Below are 26496 nucleotides of genomic sequence, written 5' to 3' on the forward strand. Positions count from 1 at the left end.
TGGCAAGTTCGATTGTTATGACTAGATTGATCTTTTTTAGCGCACCCCGTCTTTACACACTGCGCGCCAATAGAACAAGCCCCAGGTCGGCATGGCTCCAATATTATCGATTCCAGCTGGCTTTTTCTCTGGCTGAGATGATGGCTCCAGGCAAACTCGGATTCGAATAGTCTGATAAATCAAGGTACCCGCCTGGGTATATCATAAACCAGTGACAGAAGCTTATGACTTGTAAGGTTCTGCCCTTTCAGTCTTAAGTAAAATTTTTGAAAGATGCATTTTTAATCAATTGATATTTCATTTCAACGCGGAAAATATTCTTGTATCGAACCAGTTTGGCTTTAGAGCCGGAAAAAACTACAACTGACTGCTTGGTTGACTTAGCAGATGACATAGCTAAAGCTATTGACGAAGGTAGCTATGCTGTATCTATATTTCCTGACCTACGCAAAGCCATTGACAGTTAACCATTCTATTTTACTTTCCAAACTTGTCCTATATGGTATTCGTGCCGGTGAAAACCAGTGGTTCAAGTCTTACTTAAGCAAACGGAAACAAAAGGCGTTCGTAAATGGTGTCGAGTCTAATATCTACTTATTGAATTCAGGAGTACCGCAAAAGTCAATATTAGGGCCATTTCTCTTTATAGTTTATTTAAATGACATGGTCAGAGCTATTACTTTACTGTTAGACTTTTTGCAGATGACACACATCTTTAACAGCAGTTGGTAGTGATTTAGATGTATTGATCCAGCGAATAAATTCCGAACTACCACCAGTCTATGAATGGCTACGCTCAAATAAGTTAACCCCGAATTTGAGTAAAACAAAATACCTGGTTTTCCAACCACGACAGAGAAATAATTACAATTCATATCCTCCCCCTTAAATTAGCCGATCAATGCCTTGAACAGTCTCACACTCTTAAATACTTAGGATTAGTTATCGATTCCTTTCTGTCATGGCATGATCACATTGATCATATTAGCAGTAAAATATAATCGCAAAATTGAAACGACATGTAACAGTTCAATCTCTTGTAAGTGTAAATCCTTATTTAACATACGGCTGCGTATTGTGGGGCAATAATTACGAAGCTCCATTGTCTCAGTTGGTATAGCTACAAAACAAAGCTATAAGAATCATCAATAATGTACCAATTCGCGACCATGTTACTCCCCATTATGTAGGCCTTGGCCTAATTAAGCTGCCTGACATAGTTAAATTGAGTACGTGTCAACTATTCTACGATCATATTGTAGACAAAAAATCTTCTAATTTTGCGCTTTCTCTTGTATCTGAGATCCATGATTATGCCACTAGAAGAACATCTTTGCAGCACCTGAACCCTAGCCCCTTCAGAATAAATATAAGGAAATTCTTTCCAACAGTTATAGGGTGCTACTATTGTAATAGTATTCCATATCTATACAGAAGCTTACTAAAAAACTTTTTAAAAGAGCACTTTTCTCACATTACCTTTCTCAGTACTGATTAATGTCTTCCTCTGACCACGTTGTATTTATATATTTGTTGTGTAAGGTGTGATTCCTTTTCCCTCTCTTACATTTGTATCTTATATCTTATTTTATCGCTTCTTTTTACTGTATGAAAAAATGTAATTTAAGACGGTAAAGGGCATCTAATTAGCTTGCTATATTATGCCCTTCTCCATCCTCTTTCTTATCTTACTTGTAATTGTTCATTAAGCCTTGGTCAAACGGCGCATGATAGTCGATGATAGTTGATTCTCTTCAAACTATCACCAACTATCATTCGTATGGTCAAACGGCCAAAAAAGTTGGTGATAGTTGATGATAGTTCACCGACAGTCGCGCGAGCAAAGTCACGCGAGCAGCCTGTGACATCTCTGTTGTGTTAATCATACGAAAAAATGTTCCAAAGGTAGGGCCGGGCCTCATGTTCGTCTATTAGACGTAATATCAGGTCATTACTCCATCTCGCCGTTGAACGTTTAGTGAAACGCATTTTTTTCGGCGGTGTCTCTTCGAATTCCTACGAGTTGACGCTTTCTCCAGATTCTTGGTTTTCAATATTTTCTTTCTCATTATTATTATCTTGGGTATAAAAACGAATTTCTGAAGCTGAAGCTGAGCCTCTCGAGGAGCTTTTGGAGGCCATTTTAATCGAGCCCGCCGATTTTCGCGGAAAAACATGACCAAAAACTATCATGAACGCGTGCTCAAACGAGAAAAACTATCATCGACTACCATGAAGAATTTGAACAAGCTTAAAATGAATGATAGTTGGTGATAGCCGCTGATAGTGCATGATAGTTGGTGGTCAAACGGAAGCGCGCGCTTTAACTATCATCAACTATCATCGACTATTATGCGCCGTTTGACCAAGGCCTTAGACTTTAATCTGTTGAAATGGAAGGAAAAATTAAAAAAATGTAAAAAATAAAAAAAACCTTCTGCCCGTGATTTTACTCAGTCGAGCGTAACAAAAATACACCTCCAATGAACAACCTGCTAAAACCACCTCGTGCATTTGGCGTTAAATCGTGACAGACGGTTTGAAACTGAGCGATTTCCATGGAAGGATACTAACATTAATTTGCTTGGTAAAGGAGTTTTTTTTTATAATCATGGATTCAAATCGATGACTAAATAGTGAACGATCGTGGTGATAGAATGCGTTGTCTAACTCAGGTTTGTAAAATGTGTGTCTGAGAATGGTAATTTTAGAAAAACAGTCTACCAAACCAGTTTATTACGTCCAAATGAATAGCTTGTTTGTGACAACGTACAACATATTTCATCAACCCCCGCTGGAAAATTTTGTTATTTTACTGGATTTGCGCGGATTCAGTAAAACCTACACTGTTCAAAATTAAGGCGAAAATATTATGCGAGGAATCGACAAGTTTTGAACGTCTGTGGGAGTCAGTTATTAAAATCCGTCATCGATTCTCTTTATCGAAGAACACAGTGAGAAGCTTTTGTTTTCGCGTTAAAAGCCACATGCCTCTGTATATGTTGCCATTTCTTGGATGAAATATCGAAATTAACCCGGGTGACAAAAGAAAACCTCCTTGAAATTAATGTTCGAGGCCCACAATGTCAAACCAAGCAGGAACTCAAAGCCATTCATGATTCCACCCAAAGTATTGCGAAATAACTCCTGCAACTCGCAATATTCTGGCTTACTCGTCTTTTTATGACATGCGCTTTAGCATAATTTAACCACTTTTACTAAATTAAATTCAGCGCAGATCATCGCCAAGTGGAAAAGCCAGACATCTTGTATCTTTCTACTGGGAATAACTGTCTTTTTGTCGCTTTTGAGCTGGCTGGGGCGTTCAACTCCAAGGACAACATTTTCACTGAATGATGAATATGTTTCTATGCATTCACCTGAAGGTAAGATTTGTACCCAGACCCTTGACGACCATCTTGGATGGGCGAGACTGAAAAAGTTGTTTTCCAAGCATCCTGGAAGATGTCTTTGGAATGTAAACATGCTAGGTCGATAAAAAAGTTGAACCTAGAGTATTTTATGATTTGGTTTGTCTTGTCCGGCTTGTGGCTTTTATTTGACCTGTATTTGAAAAAGCCTGTTCTTGAAGAATGAATGGAAAACTTCATCCTTACACTTGAAATTAATGATCTTAAGAGTCTCGTGCCCAGACCTTCCAAAGTGAAGCCTGGGAGCGAGATTATTATTACACGATAGGATCTGGGTACGATAGGATACCACCAAGTATCAATCGTACAAAATCTAAAACTGCGGTCTTTTTTTAATGTATTTCTACAGGAAAAAATAAGAACACGAACACAATCAAACAAGAAATACACCATGCACTGGCTCTAAACAAATCAAAGAGGCAGTTTCCATCATGGAGCGCTCGATTACATCTTATCATTCAGTTTCCGGTTTTGGACACTTCCGGTAACACAGTAGATCACGTGATACAACGACAAGCAGAGTACATTTACAGTCTACAACAAGATCTTCTGAGTCCACATGTGAGTCTAAACATTAGTTGTGTCACTGAATTCAAATTAATTCATAGCACTTTCTGGGGCGAGATTAAAAAGAATCATTCTATTCCTATTAACAACTAGGTAGACGTTTCCAGAAAGCTTTTGCTGGTAAAACCTAATAAATGTTTGTTTTTATTTCGTGTAGGTCGAAGCAGTTCATATCCTCTGTGAAAAAGGCGAAGACCCTCTTTTCATAAAAGGGCAGAACTTGGAACAAGATTGGAAGCTAGACTTCAATATCCTTGGTCGACGCATGCGCTATAAAGATGCCTTCGAATTTGCCTCGAAACGTTTGATTCGCAAAAACGCAATGGTTTTAAACGCTGACTGTTATGTGCATAGAGGATTTGAAAAACTTGACGAAAGTATATTGAGTAGGAAAACCATGTACGCCCTCACCAGGCATGAAAGTGCAGAAAATATCCGTCTTTGTAATGCGAGAGATTTTTGTGGACCAAGGTCAAAATATATTGGGTCTCACGATGGATTTCTGTTTAGACTTCTCGCACCAGTTTCCCCTCAGTTATTGGACAAGATTGACTATCGCCCAAACATAGCAGGAATTGAACGAGTTTTGATATTCAACTTTAGAAAGTATGGAGGCTTTACAGTTAAAAATCCCTGTAAAATCCTGCATATTGTTCATCATCACTGCAGCAGAGTGAGAAACAAAACTGAGCGACATATTCAAGGTCGACGAATTGACCGCCATCTTAATATAACAGTCGGACGGCAAGGAAAACTTGTCATGGCGAAGTTTTCTGGACTATAACGCCTTTTTTGAGCGTCATCAAAGGAAACTCAAAGTTATCACAACAGCCAATGAGTTCAAAGAGAAACACCTTAAGAAAACCAATGAGAACCCGTAGAAAACGCATGTAACCGGCTCAAAGAGCGGGAAAACGCGCCTTACCAAGTGGCAGAGTCGTTTTAGTTTTACATCTGATTGGAGGTGACAAAAGGCTTATTTTGGACCAATAATAAAGCGCAGTAAGGCAGAGCTAGAAAACCTCTATAATACCTTGGCCAAATCGAGTATCTGAGGATAAAAAGTTTTGTTTTTGTATGTCTAGCATCGAAGCAAATGCGAGATTAGAACGGACAAAAACAAAGTTTTATATCCCTGGGTACTCAAAATGGCCGTTGAGTAAGAGGTCTCGATGCAGATTACTCGATGCAGTCCTAACTCACGCACATAAATTAGCTAAAGATTGCTCTTTGGTACACAAAACTTTGAATGTCATGATCAAAGAATGACTTTCCTGTTACTGGCCGAGAGATTAAACAATGAAGCACGAACAGAGATTGGGGCGGAAAATTCAAAGAAAAGGTGAGGCGAAGGAATTGTGAGAGTCTTGATTAAGTTGTATTCACATCAAGAAAAAATCTTTTCTTTTATTCGACTCCTCTTACAGGGATCAACTCACACGAACAGAAACCATATTGTTAATGAACAAATATTTTTTTTTTACAAGAGAGTTGAACTTCGCTCCCCTTCCTCTTCTGTGGGTTTTCCAAATCAATCTGCCAGTACTTGATTGACAAACCCGTAAAAATCGATTATTGGTTACTAAGTTATGAATCAAGAAACACAACACTGTTCAAAGGAACAAAAGACCGCTGAACAAAACAAACGATACACAGTCTATGAGCCTCACTCTCGGAGTGCTGTGTGGCGCGCTAAGATCAATCTTTTTTTGGCTGTTTTTTTTTTTACTTGCACGACAGACTTCGCCGAAAAGGAGGATCAGCTCATAGTCTGGTAATTTGTTTACACCAACTAAGTTGAAACTGCCACCGTAAAGAGTTAAAAAGCTGACGTTTCGAGCGTTAGCCCTTCGTCAGAGCGAAACATTTGCTCAAGTTACCTTGTTACCCCCACCGACGCAGCACGACAGTTTCTTTGGAAACTTACCCACTTTGTTCATAGTCTAGTAAACAACAGTCAAATCTAACTATGAAACACCTTTACAAATTAAAATCCCAAAATTACCAACTTGAACTAAAATTGCTTCAAATTTGATTTTGTTAGCAACTCCACATTAGAGATTTGTGTCTTGTGTGAAATCTTGGTGACCCAGGGCTTGGCCAGCTGGAAAAAAAAGAGTCACATCAGTACTACGCTGATAAAATGCCTTGATGGCAGGTAGAGGTTGATGTGACAAAACCCAAAAGAGAGGGGGTGGGAAAGAAAGGGAACAGTGGGGGATGAGGGTAGAAAAAAGAGGGGGAGGGATAGGAAGGAATGATTCTGGAAAACAGCAAAGGAGGACTAGGTGGGAGGCTAGGAGTAAGAGTTTAACAGAGGAGGGGAATAATGCAAAGGGAGAAATGGAGGAATGGGTAAGAGAAGGAAAGAGAAAGAAAGATGAGGAAAGAGAAGGAAAGAGAAGGATGGGCAGGAAGAAAGATACTAGAGACGGAGACAAAAGGAGAATGCTGGAGCAAAGGGGAGATGAGAAATGCCGTAGGGAGGAGTGGATAGTAGAAAGGATAGAGGGAGTAGGCAAGGATTGTGGGAGAGAAAGGGAGGTCAGGACAAAGAGAAAAATCAAGCAATGCAAAGAGGATCAGGGTTAGGGAGGGAGGCGACAAAATAGAAGTGGTAAGGAGGGGATGGTGAAAAGAATGAGGAGGTATGAGAAAGCATGGGAGGGGAATGACTGAGGGTGGTGACAAGAAACAGAAGGGAAGCAGGAATAGGCACGGAGGGTGGTTAAAGGGAGGCATGGGGCTATGAAAGAAGAAATGGTAATTAATTAGACAAAAAGAAAGAAAAAAACAATGCTACCTTTGTTGTGCTGCCTCAGAATAAGACATAACATGTTCCTTCCATTCTTGGATACAAGGATATTTCACAGAATCAATCTTGGTCTGACCGATGGCAATTAACACATCAAGGTCAAGTTTACTGGGCTGCAAACTAAAGCAAAGTCATGCTGTCAGAATAGACTATTGTAAGTCAGAGTGATGGGGATATTTGTGTCTTCATGACAGGTTCCATAATTTAAGTGTCTATACGGCCAACAGGGTTTTTATTGTTTTGGTATCTCTTTAACCTGTAAAAAAGCATTCTCAAAAAACAAAAAATTGATTCTGACGCCTCTTCACCCTAAAATCGAGCTTTAAAGTTCCCGCTTCGGCCACGCCCAATGAAGTTGACCGCGTAAGGGAAGATTGGTGATGAGTGACGTCATTTCAGGAGCGTCTCGAGTGTCATGTTGTTACTTTGCTTGACAAACGCAGTGCTTTTACAACACATCTATCGGGCATATTTATGTCGCCGAAAACTCTTTCCTTACTTAAAAAAAACAGTGAAATGAACCCCTGGCGGGATTTGGCGTGTTACTGACTTGACGCCATGACCCATTCTGAACCCAATCTCTTTTTTGCCCCAACTCACGGTCACCTTCAATGGGTGTGGCCAAAGCGGGAAGTTTAAAGCTTGAATTCAGGGCGAAGACTCATTCAGAATCCAATTTTTAGTTAAGAATACTCTTTTACATGTTGAATACATACCAAAACTATAAAAAACCCTGTTGGACGTATAGACACTTTAAAGAACAAATTGCTTTTTGTGTCAAATGTGGTTAGAATTATCTGGCTGGCCAGTTATAAGTACTACTCAAGGTCCCAAGCAACAAGCCTGTGCCAAGCTTTTTGTTGTTCAGTAAACACAAGAAAAACAAAAGCAGGTAAACATTGGCAGAAGCATCATTTTGCTGGCTGCTGTGACAGCTGCCAAGAAAGGTTTGTGTACCATTTCCCACATTTATATGTATGAACAATTTGGAATAATAATGAAAAACAATGCTAATCCAAGTGAGCTGTAATTTAAGCAGCTGTACAGAAGAAGCCTGAAAATAATTCAGGCCTCAGTGTGATTTAAACCTATGCCTCCCAGATAACTGGACTACAAAGCACAAATGGGAAGCTGAATGCATTTTTTAGAGGGTACTTCTCTTCTTGAATCTGGAACAGCCTACTAAGCCACTTACCCCTGGATGAAAATGTTGACGTTCATATTTTCTGAACCAGCCACATTGACAGATCTCTCTGACTTTGCATGCTCCACATTTCTTTCTCCTGGCACTTTAAAACAGCTCTGCTCCAGAACACTTGAAACTCTAAAATCATCATTTTTAAATCTCTGATCTTCACATGTACACCTTGTAGTCTCAATCACTTCATCTTTAAGGTAATTTTTCCTTAATTCAGCTGGAGACTGATTCACCACTAATGACTGCAAATCAGTTGAATCCAAATCCTTGGCCGGGATGTCCATTTTGTGTTTCATTAGCATCACTTTGTCTTTCTTGTCTGTTTGCTCAGTATCAGAAACATCCTCATCTTTGCTCCTCAAGACTTCACCATTATTGCTAGTTTTTTGTTCTTGTAGATTGTATAGCAGCTTTTTCTTGCACACGATATCCCCTACTACGTCTGTTTCATCTTTCTGGTCACTCAACTCAGTAGAATGGCTTCTGTTTAGGAAATCTTTGTCTGGACTTTCTGCCAATGAACCATTGAATGTGGGTAGCTTTATCTCAACTTCCTCGAGATGAAGACAAAGTGTTTCCATGCTTTTTCCCAATGTTTTCAATGAAGGCTCTAAAAGCTCATCTTTCATGACTGCATCTGGAGATGTCCTTAAAACTAGACCATTCCCATCCTTTCTGCTTGAAAATTTCTCCATGATATGCTGTCCTTTAGAATTCTCTATTTTACCTTTCACTGCAGCATCCTCCACCTCAAAATTTAATTTTTCTGGTTCCATCTTTGACTCTGGAATTTCTTTCTTGTCCAACATGGGAGAACTGTCTTCATAATCCAACAAGTTCTTTTTATTAAAACTGGGTAAAGCACCTGCAAAGGCTGTTTCATGTTCCAAACCCCTGTCAGGCAAAATAACTCCACTTTGTCTTGACTCTGGAGTTTTTAACACACTGTACCCACTCTTCATAGTTCTGACTCTCTGAGGTGTAACAGCCAATCTGCTTAAGACAATCCTTTCCTTCCTGCTGGCGAAATAATCTTCGAGTTTTTTCAGGCCCTGAGGACTAGCTAAGTCAGCATAACAGCCAAGAAAGTTCCAATATTCTGTCCAAGGCACACTCTCACAATGAGCAAGGTCTCTTGAAATTGAGAAAAAAAAAAGCAAGCACCTATTACAATAAGATCATAATTATTGACAAGAGAACGCCTTCCTATTGAGTATCACAAGCAATCTGGATTGCATGGGTTTGCTTCACTTTCCCCTGTAATTGGTTAACCTTTTACACGGGAACATCAGTATGCATATTCTCCATACTGTTCTCTATACATTTCCTAAGGTGTTGACAAGGAGAATTTGTTTCACAATCAAGAGCTTCTTTAGCTGGTGATCATTTCTTTTATTCTCTCTACCTTAATGTTTGATTCAGGGGTGATAATGCAAGGAGAAATTGGATGCTGGTGACTCTTAGGAGTGGAAAGATTAATAAAACTAAACTGTTATCCCTGCAATATTCACTATAGTCATTTAATCACTTTCTGAATGAAATGTAAAACCAAAACCACCCATGACAACCACCACTCAAAGTAAAGAAGACAGCAAATGGAACCAACAAGAACTCAAAGTTAAAACTAGAGGAAATGGTTTAAACTGCAGGAAATGCATCTGACAACCGGTATGTTGTGATTAAATTCAGTTTAGAATCTGATAAGTTAAGAGTGAGGTGCAAATCTTCTGAACCAATCAAAATATATATAGCAAAGCAGAACTGATGTAATCTCTGTTTTTTTTTTTTTTTTTTCAAACAATTGAAAATTTCTTGACTATGGCTATTGTAACTGCCTTGGTTTAGATTTTATAAAATGTGATTGAAATTGCAGTAATAGGTCAAACTCTCAGAGTTTGCACAGGCTCACTTAACAAATGGTGAACGGCATAGCGTGTACTCTTGAGTTATGGATGCACATGGGAGGTTGCGAAGCACGAAAGAAGCGTAAGAGTCGCATAACATTGAGACATTTGAAGAACCGAAGTCCTTTTATTGAGCTACATCGCAAAAAAATGTTTGTGTGGTCCTACATGACAAGACGAAACAAGCGCGCAAAAATTCATTCATGACAACCGACTGAACACCAGCAACTCGATAAAGTTTAATCACGCTTCCTGAAATACTGTCCAAAATCCTCTTTAATTTATAAGCTCTGTATCCAACAACCAGTGAAAGAGTTCAGCAGAACTATGAACAAGCTGTGGTGTTTACCATTTGTTTTATTAACATAACATTGAAACATTGTAACAAGAGTTCCCTTTTGTTTAACAAATCTTACATGATCAGAAAAAAACAAGCACACGCCAAAAAATAGTCTTAGCATTTGCTCACGTCAGCAGCATACACACATAAGCAAATAGTAGATGCTGAATTAACCAATCAGAGCATGCACTTTGCTTTAGTTATGTTATAATAGTTTATTTTAACAGCAAAAAAAAAAAAAAAAACCCAACGGTTTACCTTCCAATTCTTTCCACACCACGACTGTCATCTTTTCTCTTTATCTGCATGTACTTTTTCCGACATTCCTTTTTTGGTGGAGTTTTCCAAGTATGGTAGAACTCTGCTGCCTAAAGTGAAAATTTCAAAGACACTATCTTGATCATTAAGACACAACTGTAATCCTGATCATTAAGACACAATCCTGATCATTAAGATCACAACTGTAATCCTGATCATTAAGACACAACTGATTGACTAAGTCAATCCTGATCATTAAGAAACAACTGTAATTGCTTTAGCAAAAATTGTACAGGAGAGTGATTAACATTTGTCACAAGCATGGGGCAAACACGCCACATGAAGACAATCAATCACAAGGGGTACATTTTTGGCAGAGGGTGTGTAAACTGGTTCTCCAAATCGTGACCCTGTTTTTGACAAACCATGTCATTTTCCTCACTCATTCTCAAAATTGACTTCTAAAATCCACACCTGTTTTGAGACTTGGCATCTGAAGTCAAAGGTAAAAAAATTGGTACGATTTACTCCATAATCTATGACATTTTCCACTTCTATTCTAATCATTTTGAGCTAGAAAGGCACAGAATTTCATAGGCTCTGTAGTTGCCTTGAAAGCCATAACAAGTTTAGGACCAGACTAAGTCATCTAGGCCCATTTCACACCAAACCAGACAAAAAAAAATCACACCAGATGAGGGAGCTGTGGAACCCCTCCCCAATCAAAACCAAAGCAGTGCCATTTTGTGGTCAGCTTCTTCACCAAATCAAATACCAAGAACTCGGTGGCAAACTGAGTGATACTCAGGTTTATTAAGTGACATGCTACCTGCACTCTGCATTGTACTTAATATACACAACCCTTGAAGTGCTGTAGGTCCCAACAACTACCTTTGATGGGGACATCGGTCCAGCATATGCCCTCACAGTAACTGGTAAGTCTCCAGGGCTGTTCCTGTGTTTCCAGTTATTCAGGGGGCTTCCTGGCTGTCCACCTTCCCTATTCACTCGATCATCTGTGATCTCTGGTGACCAAGGCCCCTCAATCCAGGGAAGAGTTGAATTATCTGTTGAGCCCAACAGTGGCACATAGAAACTGTCTGCAAAAAGGAGACATGCAACTGTTTAAAAAAAAAACAGAATCTTAACAAAGAAACCTGCAGCTTAGAGTAAATAGAAAAATACCCTTGCCAAAGGAAGAAGTTAACCCAAGGATAAAAAATATACCTTGTATCATTTCTCCTCTACATCCATCTTCTCAGACATCTTCCCCCAATTTTTCCTCACACTAAATCCTTGGGGTATTTATCTCCTATACACCTGGTATATCCTGTTTTTCCCTGTTATTCCCTGTCCAACACCCCAGAGAACAGTATATAGCTACTTTGTCAGAGTAAGATTCTCTTATCAATGTGACATGCATCTCTCAAGTATTTTTCAAGTGGTGTCACAATTGTGTTGGCCCATGAGATGGCAAGCAGTTTTTACAAGAAACATATCACAACAGGTAAGGCTAACAAAAATAACTTAAATCATCATAGGATCTGTCCAGCCCTGCTCGCACATTCTGATAGAAAAGCACAGTTAAAGCTGACATGTGGGGCCAGAAGGGCTGATGTGAGCTGGTCCCAAAAAAGCTGTCTGGCCTTGCAGCCCTTGTGTTTCTTTGTTGCAAAAACTTAAGGAAAACAGAAATGAGAAAAAAGTCACATTTTTCAAGGAATTAGGAGTTTCTTTTTCTGACTTGAAAAAAACAAAAGGAAAAGTTTTAATTGCAGAATTTTTTTTTTGTGCTTGTGTGGCTGCGTGGGCCCTTCTATCGCATCCTATTTAGGTTGATATTTTAAACACTTAGTGGTCATAAGATAGAATGCTTATTAATTAACTGAGTTTGGTCGGGCTGAACAGGAAAAGATTTGACTCTCAGTCATGAGGCACAGACCTTGCTGCACTCAATCAATACATCTTGACCTTGAACCAAATATTTTCCCATGCGGCTCTACCCCTCAGTCAATAAGTACATAATATAAAATGAATAACTATGCACAATTTTGATTTTAATACCTTCAAGGAAGCTTTTTATCTGATTTTTCAAATCAGAGCTTGCATTTGAACACCTTGAGCAAATAACCTAGAAGTATTTGATAAATATGTGAGTATCTACAAATGATGGAAAAATAATTACATCCTGAACTATAATAATAAAAGTTTCAATGAAGACAAATAATGGGTGGAGAGGAAGTAAGTAAGCAAAGATTAGTGCAAAATGTTATTCAGGTCAACGAATTATGGAGGCTTGATGTTTGCTAGCCACATTCACCACTAGCTAGTCGATTCATTTTCTATAAATCCTTCAACTCTCATAACTGACCAAGAGAGAATTTCTCCTTACAGTATCAATACAATATTAAGCAAAAAAGTGATGAGAATAAAGAAAAAATATTAGTATATGGTCAGATTATTTGTTGATCCAATACTAAATCAGGGCTCGACACTAACTTTTCAACTTACTAGCCCAGTGGCTAGTGACATCTTAGATGTTACGACAATTTCAGTTTGTTTTACTAGCCAAACTGGCTGGTGGAAATCAAAAACCACTAACCAAAACTGAATTTCTACTAGTCTGTGGCTAGTTGGCTACTGTTAGTGTCGAGCCCTGTAAATTCTCCAAACTAACATCATAAGAATTGTATGACATACATAAAAGGGATCACTAATGAGATCTTAACGGTGAGAGGGTTAACAGATATATTTTTGGAAGAAAGAATTATTAAATACTTGTCAAAAGATAGTTCCTCACAGGCATTAAGAGGTGATTCATCTCAGCCAGACCACTTATCAGGTAAGAAGAACTTTAGAATAGACACAATCTGCATTATTTAGAAAGTCCTATTTGCAAAGTCATTCTCACTGAAAAATTAATTGTATCTGATTCAGTTTCATCCTATCTTACCTCAGCTGGAGTTTCACCATATTTGTTCTGTTGTTGGTTCTTTGTTAGAGGATAAGAGACAAGGTATTCCACGATGTCAGCAAAACCAAACTTGCAGGCAAAATGTAATGGTGTTTCCAAGTTCTGTGAAACAAAATTAACTGAATGGTAAAGAAACATTTCAGTGGCTGTTTGGTACAGATTGTACAAGAGAAACCTTGGCCTAATTGGTTAACATTTTCACTCTCAGCTCAAGACATAATTTCTCCTTACAATATCAATACAATATCAAGCAGAAAACTGATGAGAATATAGAAAAAAAATCACTGAGGGGATTATCATTTGATCAAATGCTAAATTCTCAGAACTAAAATTATAATCAATGATTAGTAGCAGTAAAATAAAAGCACGATGGATTTCAATACCAAAACATCTTTCAGAACTAATGGTAGGTCTGAAAATGGTCATAGCTTTCACAAGCCAGGAATGAAAACAAGGGTGGAAAATAGTTAACAAATGGTAAACACCACAGCGTACACTATTGAGTTATGGATGCACGTAGGAGGTTACTAAGCACAAAAGAAGAGTAAGAGTCGCTCGAGGCAATAGGCGAGAGCGACTCTAGCTTCTTGAGTGCTTAACAAACCTCCCAAGTGCATCCATAACTCAATAGTGTACGCTGTGTGGTGTTTACCATTTGTTTTATAATATAACATTGATACATTGTAGCTAAAGAGTTCCCTTTTATTTAACAAATCTTACGTGACCAGAAAAAACAAGCGCGTGCAGAAAAATAGTCTTTGCATTTGCTCACATCAGCAGCGTACACCCATGGGCAAATGGGGGACGCTAAATTGACCAATCAGAACGCATGCTTTACTTTGGTTATGTTATAATGTTTCTTGGACTTATACTGGACCAGGATCTGGGGAGAAGATTGACTCACCCCTTAGACGATATTTGATAAATAGCCCCCTCATCCCTTGAGGCTCTTTTATGAGATATTTCTCTTTTACACACCTACTCTCCACCCAGGATTACTAAAGTATCAAAAACCTGTTGGGGAAAGGGGACAAAATCCTGAGGGCTACCCTGTGGTGAAGAAAAATGCCATGGAATTACATCTCCATTAGCTGATTAAAGAGTAACATCTCATCTCCCCTTCTCCCCTCCCCTGACAGCCTCCCTGTAATTACCACCAAATCCCTAGGATTCCTACCAACAGCCTCCCCGAAGGGAAAAATAATTTGTATCCCTTAAGCCAAAATGGTAACATTATTTTCATTCCTCCTAACCCACCAACAGCCTCTGTGTAATTACCACCAAAGCCCCTGGGAATTCCTGATAACCTCCCTGTAATTACCAAATCCCTTGGAATTACCAGGAAAGTGTTCCACCTACGTACCCCTTTGTCTGGTGTGTTTAGGTACATGTCAATCAAAAATTCTCTCCTTTTGCTGTTCTCGGCTGTCTTAATTTCATGGTTCAGTAGCACATCCCAAAACGATTGACTCTCCAAAGTTTCAACAATAGATTGACACATCTCTTTTCTGTTATTTTTCACTGCTACATGAAGTGCATTATAACGAAATCCTTCTTGTAAAATAACTGGAGTATCACCTGGTCCAATCAGGTATCTAGGATTTGTCTTTACAATTTCTTGAAATTCTTCACTCGAGCCTTGTTCGATGACGGCACGAAATTTGACTATTTGTTGCGGTGTTGGAGTTTTGAAATTGCTCACGGGATCTCTAGGAATAGGTGAAGTATCCAGAGCACCTGAAGATATGTCTTGATCTTTAAGGTGCGATCGAGAAAACAATTCGGCCTCCAGTTTACTTTTGAAGCCTTTAAATCGAGAACCTTTAACTTTCTTAGCCACTTTCAGTGCCTCGTCTTTACTTGTAAAAACAGCTGGAATAGCTGGTGATGCAGTTTCAGATAAAGAACAATCTATATCGAAGCAAACTCCGTAAAAGATCACTGGACTATCCGATGGACTAGAAGCACTGAGCGTCCGAGCATCACTTGTTGCAATTGGAGTCTCTCTGACATCAACGTTCGACACGACATCCCTGTTTTCAAGACTGCTGTCGATGACATCACAACCCAGAGCTTTGGAGAGCCTTTTTTCAAATAGCCGCCTTGTGTTCGGAGTAATAGGTCCAGATTTTAGACCTAAGGACTTTAATTCATTCATCAACTCCACATCAGAAAGGTCTTTCACAGCTTTTCCCGCCATCTTGATTATTCCCGAATTCAGACGTAGGAGACCTAGGACAAAGCGAAGAATAGATTAGCTCCCAATTTCTCGCGCGTTACCAAAAGATATCTGCATATCTGATGGTGCTTTCCCCTTCAAAGATAGCCTCCTTCGCAGACGTTAGTAGGGGTGGATTGTTGGGCAGGCCATGTTTCTTAATTTGTATGACATGATCATGGGATTTCCCCTTCTCCGCATGGGGTAGGGCAGTTTGGCACAAGTCATTTTAGGGTAGGGCAAGCACCACCCCACCCCCATTCATCCGGCATACGGTGCCCTTCAGGAACTAACTGACGTAATTTATCTTCTTTTTGTATTCTAACAATCCCAAAATAGAAACTTCTTTCCAGATAATCCTCCAAATCTCAATTCGAATCAGAGAAAAGCTAAAAGTTCCTGAAGATGGGGACAGAAAGCCAGTTGCGTTTTCGAAGAAATCGTTTGAATAACTATAAAAGACATGGTGAAAATGATCTCCCCCGAAATACGAAATATGAAAGGAAAAAAAAAATGTCTCAAAGATACCGAAAATTTGGAGATGACAATAGTAAATGATCGATTTATTATATTCTAGGAGGGTTACTTTGAATTCGCCGGAATCAGCGGGAACCTTTCCCGAACGAAACTTTACTGTAAAACAAGCTGGGCCGCTTAGAAACACGTCCTAAAGGATGCGGGAATTGTCGGCGTTAAAGAGTTGCCATAAGGTTGTTAGTTCCATCCAATATTTTCCTCAAACATCAGTTCTCGAATGCTAAAGACTATTACATTAAACTGTTGTTATCCATGACAGTGACTCAGTATTCATTTTTTCCTTTTTTTCTTTTTTCCCTTTTATCCATTGGGTCGATAGCATGAAAAATGATAACCTCTCAGTTTGACTTGATGGAAAATAAGATAATTTTGGACTAACAGTCAGGATAACAATTTCAAAGTACAACATCAATTGAAAATTAATAAAAAACAATTAAATTAAATTTATAAAAAGAGAACTTTAAATAGACAAAGTAAAACATTTTTTCTTTACAGTTTTACGTTATACATTTAATTATGATTTCATATACTAATCATGATAATAATGAGATGATAGGAGTAGTAATAATGGTTATAAAAATGTAGTGAAGATCTTTTTTTTAAGTGGAATTTCCTTTTTTTAACCTGACCTCCGATTAAATTGTCACACTAATGATGACGGAGTATTTTTAAAAAGCCGGAATTTTTCTTGTCCCCACGGGAATGGGAGGAGAATAACAGCTTAAACACTCCCAAGACAAAGAAATATTCTTTAAGGGAAGAAGTTTCAGATATATTTTTGTCGCAACGTCACGGCGTGGCTGGCAAGCCGTTTCTAGAATGAGTTGCGGTGCAGTTGTCATTCGCTACCCACGCAATTTAATGCGAAGGATTTAAACAGCTTTAACCCTATACTTCTCCTCTGTTAACCACAAAAAAAAAAAAAAAGAGAAAAGCACGAAAAAAATTTATGAAATATCAGTATCTGCGTTTCATATTTGCAGGATATCTCAATATTCCTACATCCTTGACTGGAAAAATCCCGACCTTTGGATACAAAAGTTGAAGAGCCGAATCATGCGGGTATCAAGTGTTCGGGAATATTCGCGTCATACTCGCCTGCTCGGCTATTATTTACGAATAAGGTGCGTCATCGCAAACAATAACTTTTGCTTCCCTTGCAATTTTATCGCGTCGAAAACGTGAAAATCCACACGGGACTTTCATTATTGCCTCTTCCGGGTGATTCAAATAAATCCTGAACGATAGGGTAACTTCAGAAGTAAAGAAATATGGCAGACAGTTCGCACGAAAGCGAAACAGGTCACGATGATTCTACAAATGACTGCGACAACACATGCGAAGTTATTTCGTTACCTTCGGAGTCTGAATTTTCCGCCGTTATTTTTAACAACGTCTCCGAATGCTATCCACCCGACAGAGATATAGAATGTCGATATACGATAAAGCGTTCAGTTAAACCACGTTCCAGGGACTGGATTGGGTTTTTCAAAGTTGGATGGCAATCTTCGCGAGAACATTACACTTACGAATGGTCGCCAATGCCAAATATTCAAAATGGCGAACAAGGAAAACCAGTGGCAAACAAGGTTGTTTTTCGTCATAGGTATTTGCCGAAAGCTGACGACGAGTTTTATCAGTTTTGTTATGTCACCTATGCTGGGGACGTGAGAGGGGCAAGCGTTCCCTTTCAGATTAAAACCAAGCCCGCGATGGATCAAGAAGAGCTTGAGTGTTGCGAAATGGAAGATGACGAGGGTTCATCAATTATGGTTGTCAAGAACAAAACGGCTATTATGGAAGAATCGCTAGCCCGCACTTTGGAAGAGAATTCTGCTTTGAAAGCAACTAAAGAAGCAACGCTGGCAGATTTGAATTTGGCGAATGAGAAAGTGATGGAGTTAGAGTTGCAAAAAGTAGATTTGACATCCGATTTGAAAGACTTAGAGGAAAAAGTCTCAAGCTTGGAGCAAACTTCTGCCCAGACGAATATCGCTTTGGAAGAAGCGCAAGAAAGGAACAGAGCGCTTGAAAGGAAAATCGACGATCTGAAGACGATAGAGGAAAATTCCAACAGGAAGATTGTGGAATTGACGAAGCTTGTTGAGGAAGAACGTGCGCAGAGCTCTCAAGTGGAGAAAGACACGGAAAAATTAGAGGTGGAGAGGAAACAATATCTAGAGAGTATGACCGCCGATCGCCAAATGATTGAAAAGCTGCAGAATGACTTGAAACACAAAGATGATGAAATCAATGCAGTGAAGGCTCGTTTGACAGAGTTTAAAACAAAAGCAAAGGCTGAATGTACAGAATTAAAGGAGAAATTGGAGAAAGCAAACAACGCAAATGGAAGACTGCATGAGAAACTGTCACAGATGACAGAGGAGAACGGTGGTCTTAAAAGAAAAATTGAGGAGGAATCCGAGCGTTTGACCAAAAAAGTGCGAGAATTGAATGTTGAGTTGAAGAGTAAGCAAACTGAACTGGAAAAAGCAATGGAGGAAGTTGGAAACTGCAAGCAAACAATTGAGGAAGTAGAAAGAGCCAAAGCAGAAATATTAAGGGATGCAACACATGAAGCAGAGTTGCTAGGCAACACAATGGAAAGGCTGCAAGGAGATGTGAAAGAAAAGCAAGAGCTTGTCCACCAACTTGAGTGTGAACTGGAAGATGCTAACTCTCAGCTAGCTCAGGAGAAAGGAAAGACTACTGCATTGGAAGAAGATTATGAGTCCGTAATCAGGGCACTGCATGACCAACTTGAAGGAGAGAAGGCCTTAAATCAATCCCTGTGTTCTCAGTCTGATCGCAACTTAGCCAGTCTCCAAGCTCAAGTGCAAAAGCAGCTGGAGGCTAACATGGAACTGAGTCAGCAGCTCGAGGGAAAAAATGCTGAAATAAGGGGGCTGTGTGGAGAGCTGGATAACTGCAAGAAGCAATTGCAATCTGCAGAGGAGAAAGCCCAAATAGCTTCAGTCAAGCTAAGTTCTGTAAGTGCTGAAGTCAGTGCACTGAGGGTAGACAAGGAGACTCTCCAGACAACTTTATCAGATACCCAAGGGGAAAGTGCGCAACTGACCAGAAATTCAGCTGCTTCCATGCATGCATTCAAGACTGCCCACTCTCATCTGGAAAAGAAGTACTTGAAAGTCAAAGAGGAGATGGATGAAATGTGGAGGGAAAGAAATGAGCTTAAGAGAACCATTGCAAGTTTCCAAGGAAGTGTCTCGTCAGATGACTTGCGCATTCAACTGGAAGAAATGAGGGCAAACAATGAAGATCTACGTATGAGACTTAAGATGGGAGAAGAAGCATTCAAGGGAAAATTTGTGGAGTGCCACAGATTGCAGGCACAGTTGAACAAATGGATGAAGGGCTCAACAGTACAGTTATCAGAAGAAAACTCAATACCAGAGATACAGACTCAGCTTGCCAAGCTGCAGAAGGATTTGGATGAGGCAAGAAAAGCATTAGAGAAAGAGAAGAATGCAATGTTACAGAAGAATAACCAAATACACCAGGTATGTTGTTGTTGTTCTCACCAATATTTTATTGAAGACAAGGTTTTCCTGAGTGAGTGTAAAGGAGCTGAATTTGTTTATATGTAAGACCACCAGCTTCACTTTTTACACTGAGAATGATAAGAAGTTTATTTACTCTAATGTTGCCCTGATTGAACTGATAGTTCTGAAAAATAAATTACTAGACAACTTAAATACAACCCAAGTATTTTTTAGAAACTGTTGGAAACGGATTTTGAAGAATTTTGAAAAAATATCACATAAGAAAACTGTGAAGGTATTTGATTTTGAGAAGAAATGATCTTAAAGGAACAAAATTTTAAAAGTGAAGATTAGATATGAATGCATGTTTAGAAATTGAGTAGTTGTGTAAATATTAGTGTTGTTCTGTTCTCTTATTGGTAGTGAGTGATGTAAGAAAATTTGACTTATTGTCGACTTCACAAAATTTTTTGTCAAGTAAGCTTTTATCACCACACTCATATTTAGGTTAAATCCCTTAGGGGAAGGAAACTATAATTTTCTTTATTTCTTATCTCACCACAATAAAAAAATCTATCTGTATTTCTAAGAAATCAGAAATCCTCGCATTGCATTTGCTTTGACAGATTTCTAAGCCAGAGTCTCAAAAATGTTAATAAACCATTTTTTTCCTCCTATTTGCTTTAAACTGATTTTTAAATAGAACAGAAAGGCCAGTGATTATCATAATTGTTGTTTGTAAGAGGATGGTTCCTTTTTTTTTTGATGATCTCATACTACTTAAGAGGCTGAAATCATGTGATATTATTTACTCACCCTGACCTTTGGTCAGTTTTTGTTGAGATAGATGGATGTCCTTTCAGATTACCTCATTAACATCCTTTTAATAAGTAACCTTTTAAGGCTGTGTTTCATTCCCTCATTTAATATATCACATGTGGATAAATATACATGTATTGTTTGAGCAAAATGCAATGTTCCTACAACTTCCTTTTCAAAAGCATAGTGTATCACTTTGTAAATTTATCTTATTGCTATTTGAGTCAACCCTAAAACTCTCAAGGGTGTTTAGCTTCTAATTCCCCCATACAGTATCAACGAGCTTTCCAGGAATGAAGGAAACACTTTCTAGTTAAAGAAGCTCTATATTGATGAACAGTTTTCCTTATCAGGACTGTGGGGGATTGCATGGAGAACAGAAGGGAGAGTATACATATATCTTATTAACCAAGCGCGAGGGCCGTACTGGGAGAATATCGGCCCGAGGTCTTGACAGTATGGACCAAGCGCAGCGAGGTCCCATACAAAAAAGACCAAGGGTGGATATTCTTCCAGTACGGTTCCGAGCAAGCTTGGTTAATAAGAGATTTATTATACGACTGAAGTTCAAAGGGACACAAGTGTGGTATCATTCGGGACCATTTGGGACAGTGCCTGGTCCAATACTTAGAGAATATTGGACTGGCAATAGAGCATTTTGATTGGTTGATTTTAGTTATTGGCCCACTGACTGCCCGAGTCGTGTAATAAATTCTGATATTAGGATGAAAAGGGAGAACACTGAATTAAATTCTTAGGTGTTCTTCGTTTAAAGAATAATGCCGGGAAAGATCTTCCTTAAGTCCTGAGTTATTAGTAGTGTCAATTTTATCAAATGTAATTTTGTTTCATCCAGTTGATGTTGGAGATTTCTGAGTTGAGAGTAAAAGTTCCAGGCAGTGAACGCTTGGAGCTACAGAAGACTGACCAAGTGGAGCAAATCCCAGTTGTACAAGAACTGCTTGCAAAAGTGGCTGAGCTGGAGAAAATCTTGGATATTGAAAAAGTGGAAAAAGAGAATGTCATCCAGGAGATACTTAACCTACAAGAGCAGTTGAAAAAGAAAGACGGAGAGATAAAAAATGCTGAGGAGAATCTTCAGAGCACCCAAGAGGCACTCTCCAAAGAGCAAGAAGAGAGAGAGAGACTTGGTGAGCAGGCCAGAACAAAGATCCAGGAACTCGAAGCCAGTGAGAAAAAGGTTGTTCTAAAGAATAAAGAGCTAACAAGAGAAGTGGAAAGATGGAAAAAAGAAGTTGACCTCCATGTAGAAGCGCAGTCCAGACTGATGGAAAATAGATCTGAAAATACTGAAGTAACCACTGAACAACCAAAACCTCAAGCTGCAGGAGAACAACCTCCCACATCAGGTATTATTGCAATTCAACTCTGAGAGTGACTAGTATTTAATATCACCCCTCAATCAAACATTAAGGCCATGAGAATTGAAAGAAAATGATCACTATCTAAAGAAGCTCTTCATTGTTAAGCACATTCTCAAGTTTGCACCTAGAAAACATATAAAGAACAGTATAGAGAATGTGTGTACTGATGTTAGGGTATGTTTCTTCAATAATGTCGCATCTGTAATTTTATTTTTCTTTTTTTTTGAGCTAACACACCTTTAAGGTACCCAAGACAATAACATTTATTTGCCTGATTAATCAACAAAATCTTTTGTCGCCTTTCCACGCACAATCATTTTATAACACAATTAATTATAATTCGCAAAAATAACAAAGAAATCACAGATTAAGAACCTGCATAACTTTTCAGTGCAGGGTCACCCCTGGCCATCCTAACACAGGTTTGTTCCAGCATTACTTCATTTGCTGGTAATAATGTTTGTACAAAGACCTTTCTATATTATGTTATCTTCCACAGTTCCCACCATCTTTCCAAAGCGCGGACCCTTGCTGGGAATCTTTGGTCGTCCTGCTCCTCCTCTGTCAGTTCCAGACAATCCTCAGCCATGGGTTTTTGTCCAACACCAACCAGAACCAAGGCCGCAAAGCTCTCCAGTTGTGGTTCCTCCACAGGTGTTTCCTCACGTCCCTCCACAGGTGTTTCCTCACGTCCCTCCTCAGGTCCCTCCCCAGTACCCTAATCAGTACCCTACTCAGATGCCCATTTCTACATCAGAGCCCCCACTTCCTACTTCCCCTCCTCCAAGTGCCCCCGCCTTGACTGCAGTCTCTGCACCTGCTGTTTTGGAATCGGAAGTGCCGCAATGTCCGGTTTGTAAGGCTCTTTTGCCTCCAAGTGTTGACAGAGATGAGCATGTTAATGGCCATTTCAATGATTGAGTTTTTTTAGGATATTTTCAGTTACATTTAACTGGTAATTCATATTTAAAATGATGATAATCAGTAGCTTAAAGCTAGTAATGTAAACATGATTACATAATGCTCAACTCAACAATTGCATTCAGAAATTGGTTAGGTTTTTTTGGGGGGGGGGGTAGAGAGGGGGTAAAACAGGGTACTATTAAGATGGAAAACTGTGCGATTAATTTGAATTCTGAGGATTGCACTACAAATGGTTACGAGTTGTTAATTGCAAGTAAGGCCTAGCTGCTTTTCTGCTTTTTTCATAATTTGATGGTAGTAAGCGATGGCTGTCGTATTCCTGATTGAGCACATGCTACAAATCACAAATTTCTTCACTGCAATGAACTTGTCAATCATGGAAAATCAGATCTGAATATGTTGATGCCACAGCACCTTGCAATAACCTCAGTGTTGTATAAAACAACTGTGATGGCCAAAGGGAGACAAAAAGTTTAATGATGATTTGGCCAGATGTCCACAAAGGAGAAGATTGACCAGGAACAGGAAAGTGTACTTTGTAATGATACAGCTTTTACCATTCAGTTGCAAAAAAAAAAATGTATTTTCCTCTAAATTTATGATTGACTTATATAGGCTTGACAGTATTTGGAAATTAATTAAAAAGGAAGTACCTTGTAAATGTCTTTTATTTTTAGTTCTTTCACTCTTCAGTGGTTATGTCATTGAAACTAATTAATACATTAAATTGACATGAATCAAGTATTTTAAAAGGTGTATGAACTAATTATAGACTTGTTATCACTACCAATCAGAGAGGAAACATCAGTATGTATATTCAAACAGTGTTCTAAAGTAAATCTACTGAGAAACTATACAGTAGCTAGTCAACTCACACAACAAACTTCAAGGTGCTTTCATTTAAAAGTTTTACCTTGCCTATTGATTTCTAAGTATTGCATAGACATTCAGTAAAAAGTGGACTTGTCCATTGTAGTCATGAGTGAGCTGACTTATAATACACTTGAATCACTGAGATATCACTTTTTAATTTCAATAATATCAATAGCATTGAGTTCATAATTTTAATGGAACCCTTACTGTTTTATCTCAGACACATAAACTTGAGTGTTGATTGTAGGGAACTTAATCACAGATATTTTTGCAATGTGAATAATACATGAAGGGAGAATGCAAACTTCTCCTAGTTTGCTTTTTTAATCAATGAATAAGTTGGAAAGGCCCTGTCTTAGCAGTTTGAACACTGCCCTACCAAGAATAAATGAATAAACAACCTACAGCTTGTGTGAGGGTAAAGAACCCTTAACTTTTAGTTGTCATTGACCTCTAAAAAATGTCTGTGTTTAAGCTCCCCTATGTTGGTTATGTATTCTGTGTGTTCTTTAAGAGTTATTACTTTAATGTGTCACAAAAGCTGCAAATGATGTAAACAATGGTTTATACTATAATGACCACAACTTGGAACTTTCTTTAAGAACAGCCTTTGTGAGAAATTCCTTTGAATCCATCATGGGATTTGGCACAAAATTACTAAAGAGCAAAAAAAAAAAAACCTCACTTAGGTACCTTTCCACTCCTTGCTTCTGTGCTGTGGAGAATACTTCAGAAACAAGTTCAAGTTTCTTTATTTTAAGTGAGTGAGTTAAAAGTTGGGCTTTTGTTAAAGGTAGCTCACAGGAAGTAACTTGATTTAGTTGAATTTCTTTCTTGAGTAGTGTAGTTGATTTAGTTGAATTTTTTTTTAGTGTAGGCATATAAGTAGATTATAACTATCAATTTTGTTTGGAAGTACTTTTGTGCTTGCTTAACTCCTAAAGAACAAAGCAATAATTGAAGGTGTGCCTGGGAAAAGCCCTGACACTTTGGATACTGCTAAATTCTCTTTCTTAACTGTCTTATATTTCCTTTTGAATCAAAAGGAGAATTTGATGGTGCATTGGGGTTTTATTTCATGCATCCCTTCAAGTAGTAAAATTTCTAAAAAAGCAATTTCTCAATTGTCAATGTGTTTGTCATGTCTCTGCAAAGACGACAAACTCATTCTAACTAATCATGGCTTACATATCTTGGTTAACTTTAAATGATGAGGTTTTAAAGCAAAGACAAATTTTTGGTTGGAACACAGATCTGAAGCATTTCCGTGTAATTTTTGAAGACATCAACCTTGGAACAGATGTCCATGATAAAGATAACTTGTGATAGACTAGCATCCCATCAGGAGTAAGAAGTAATACTTGTAGTCAGGAATGCTAGAAGATTGCTCACTTTATGAGCAAATCACAGCATAAGTCAACTCTAGTCATCTTCATGACAGGGATGGCCTACAGTATCTCAGATGATGACCACACAGTATCTCAAGATGTGCTAGGGAGGAAGAAAACCTTCCCCTTAGAGCACCTTTGTCTTGCCCAATACACTGGCAGCATCCACTTCTGTGGGTTTTTTACGAAGACAACAAGAGTCAGTCAGAAAGACTCAGTCAGAAAGACTCAGTCAGAAAGACTCAGTCAGAAAGACTCAGTCAGAAAGACTCTTACAAAAGTGTCATCTTGCAAACCTGGTGATCCAATTTGGACCTTGATTTGCAACAGAATATTTAAGAAAAGGAGTTCCTTACCTCAATTCATAATTTTTTTTTTTTTTCGAACAAAAAGGGTAGGGGTATTCTTAAGGGGTGTCCAATCTCTTGAAAAGAATAGTGCTCTACCTCCTTTAAGTATATACAAGTAGAGAAAATTATGTCAGGGGTAGTTCGGTTTGATCAGCCGAAACTCCATACATTGTCCTCATAATCTAACAGAAAATTGATTAAATTCAATTTGTATATAGTTTACTAGGTTGACATAAGTAGCATATTTAGGGTATAATTTGTAATGTAATACTTTGATAGCACAGGGCAGTTTAGTGGTTGGTTTTTTCCGCTATATATCTTTTGACTAATGATAGTTGTTAGTTCAGTTAATTCTTTAAGCTCTAAGGATGACCAGCATCAGATTTCTCCAAACAGTAATACAGCAAAATCGTTGTTAAAGAACACGAGAATCGAGGAAGTGATTGCAAACCTGGGAAGCTTTGATTGATTATTAATACAAATTCTCTTTTTAGAACTAAAGGAAAATATGCTGAGAAGAGTTTGGAGAATATGAATACTGGTGTTAGGGTCTGAAGGGTTAACTGATGTACTGGCGGAGGAAGAAAAGTATTTTTCTTGTTACGTTCTTGCTTTTGTTATGCAGCGCTTGTCAACAACTTGTTACGTAGATGGTGACGCGACACCGTTTTGATCCGCTGTGATGATTAGTTACTGTTTCATTGATGTGTTACTCGAATTACTATTACTAATCGCCGATTGCTTGACCCATGTAAATTTACTAACCCATAAACAATATACTTAGTCTTGTACATGCTTTGGGTAGATTTAAAAAAAAAGAAATAAAAATTTGAATAACCTGAAGCTCATGTGTAAGGAGCGACTATCAGTTAAGCACGCCTCAGGGAGGAGCTGGAGACGAGTCGACGGTTCCTCCCACGTTCCATTCCTCGCGTGTGCAACTACACCGATTTGAAAAATAAGTTAGGATCAATCGTAGACTTCTTTTAGTTTCAGGCACAGTTTACGTGGA

The 26496-nt window shown here is 38.6% G+C and overlaps 2 protein-coding genes and 1 pseudogene across 3 annotated transcripts; 2 read left to right on the top strand and 1 right to left on the bottom strand.

Annotated features, from left to right (window-relative positions):
- Positions 1 to 2436: 2436 nt before the first annotated feature.
- Positions 2437 to 5248, top strand: LOC111323495 (uncharacterized; annotated as a pseudogene). Its single transcript, XR_015993613.1, has 4 exons — positions 2437 to 2675; positions 3234 to 3386; positions 3781 to 3992; positions 4156 to 5248. The product of XR_015993613.1 is annotated as an uncharacterized LOC111323495 (transcript).
- A 137-nt stretch (positions 5249 to 5385) lies between these two features.
- On the bottom strand, positions 5386 to 15882 carry LOC111323494 (ankyrin repeat and LEM domain-containing protein 2). Its single transcript, XM_022926860.2, has 8 exons — positions 14851 to 15882; positions 13467 to 13589; positions 12578 to 12644; positions 11405 to 11613; positions 10514 to 10623; positions 8009 to 9145; positions 6802 to 6933; positions 5386 to 6102 (listed from the first exon to the last, which is right to left on the bottom strand). The coding sequence occupies exons 1-8, from the start codon at positions 15685 to 15687 to the stop codon at positions 6039 to 6041; spliced, it is 2679 nt and encodes an 892-aa protein (XP_022782595.1). The 5' UTR covers positions 15688 to 15882; the 3' UTR covers positions 5386 to 6038.
- Positions 15883 to 17379: 1497 nt separating this feature from the next.
- On the top strand, positions 17380 to 26327 carry LOC111323449 (uncharacterized). The gene is made up of 3 exons (XM_022926794.2): positions 17380 to 19763; positions 21421 to 21934; positions 22449 to 26327. The coding sequence occupies exons 1-3, from the start codon at positions 17514 to 17516 to the stop codon at positions 22868 to 22870; spliced, it is 3186 nt and encodes a 1061-aa protein (XP_022782529.2). The 5' UTR covers positions 17380 to 17513; the 3' UTR covers positions 22871 to 26327.
- The last annotated feature ends 169 nt before the right edge of the window (positions 26328 to 26496 follow it).

Source organism: Stylophora pistillata, chromosome 12 (assembly GCF_964205215.1).
Source record: "Stylophora pistillata chromosome 12, jaStyPist1.2, whole genome shotgun sequence".
Taxonomy (NCBI): Eukaryota; Metazoa; Cnidaria; class Anthozoa; order Scleractinia; family Pocilloporidae; genus Stylophora; species Stylophora pistillata.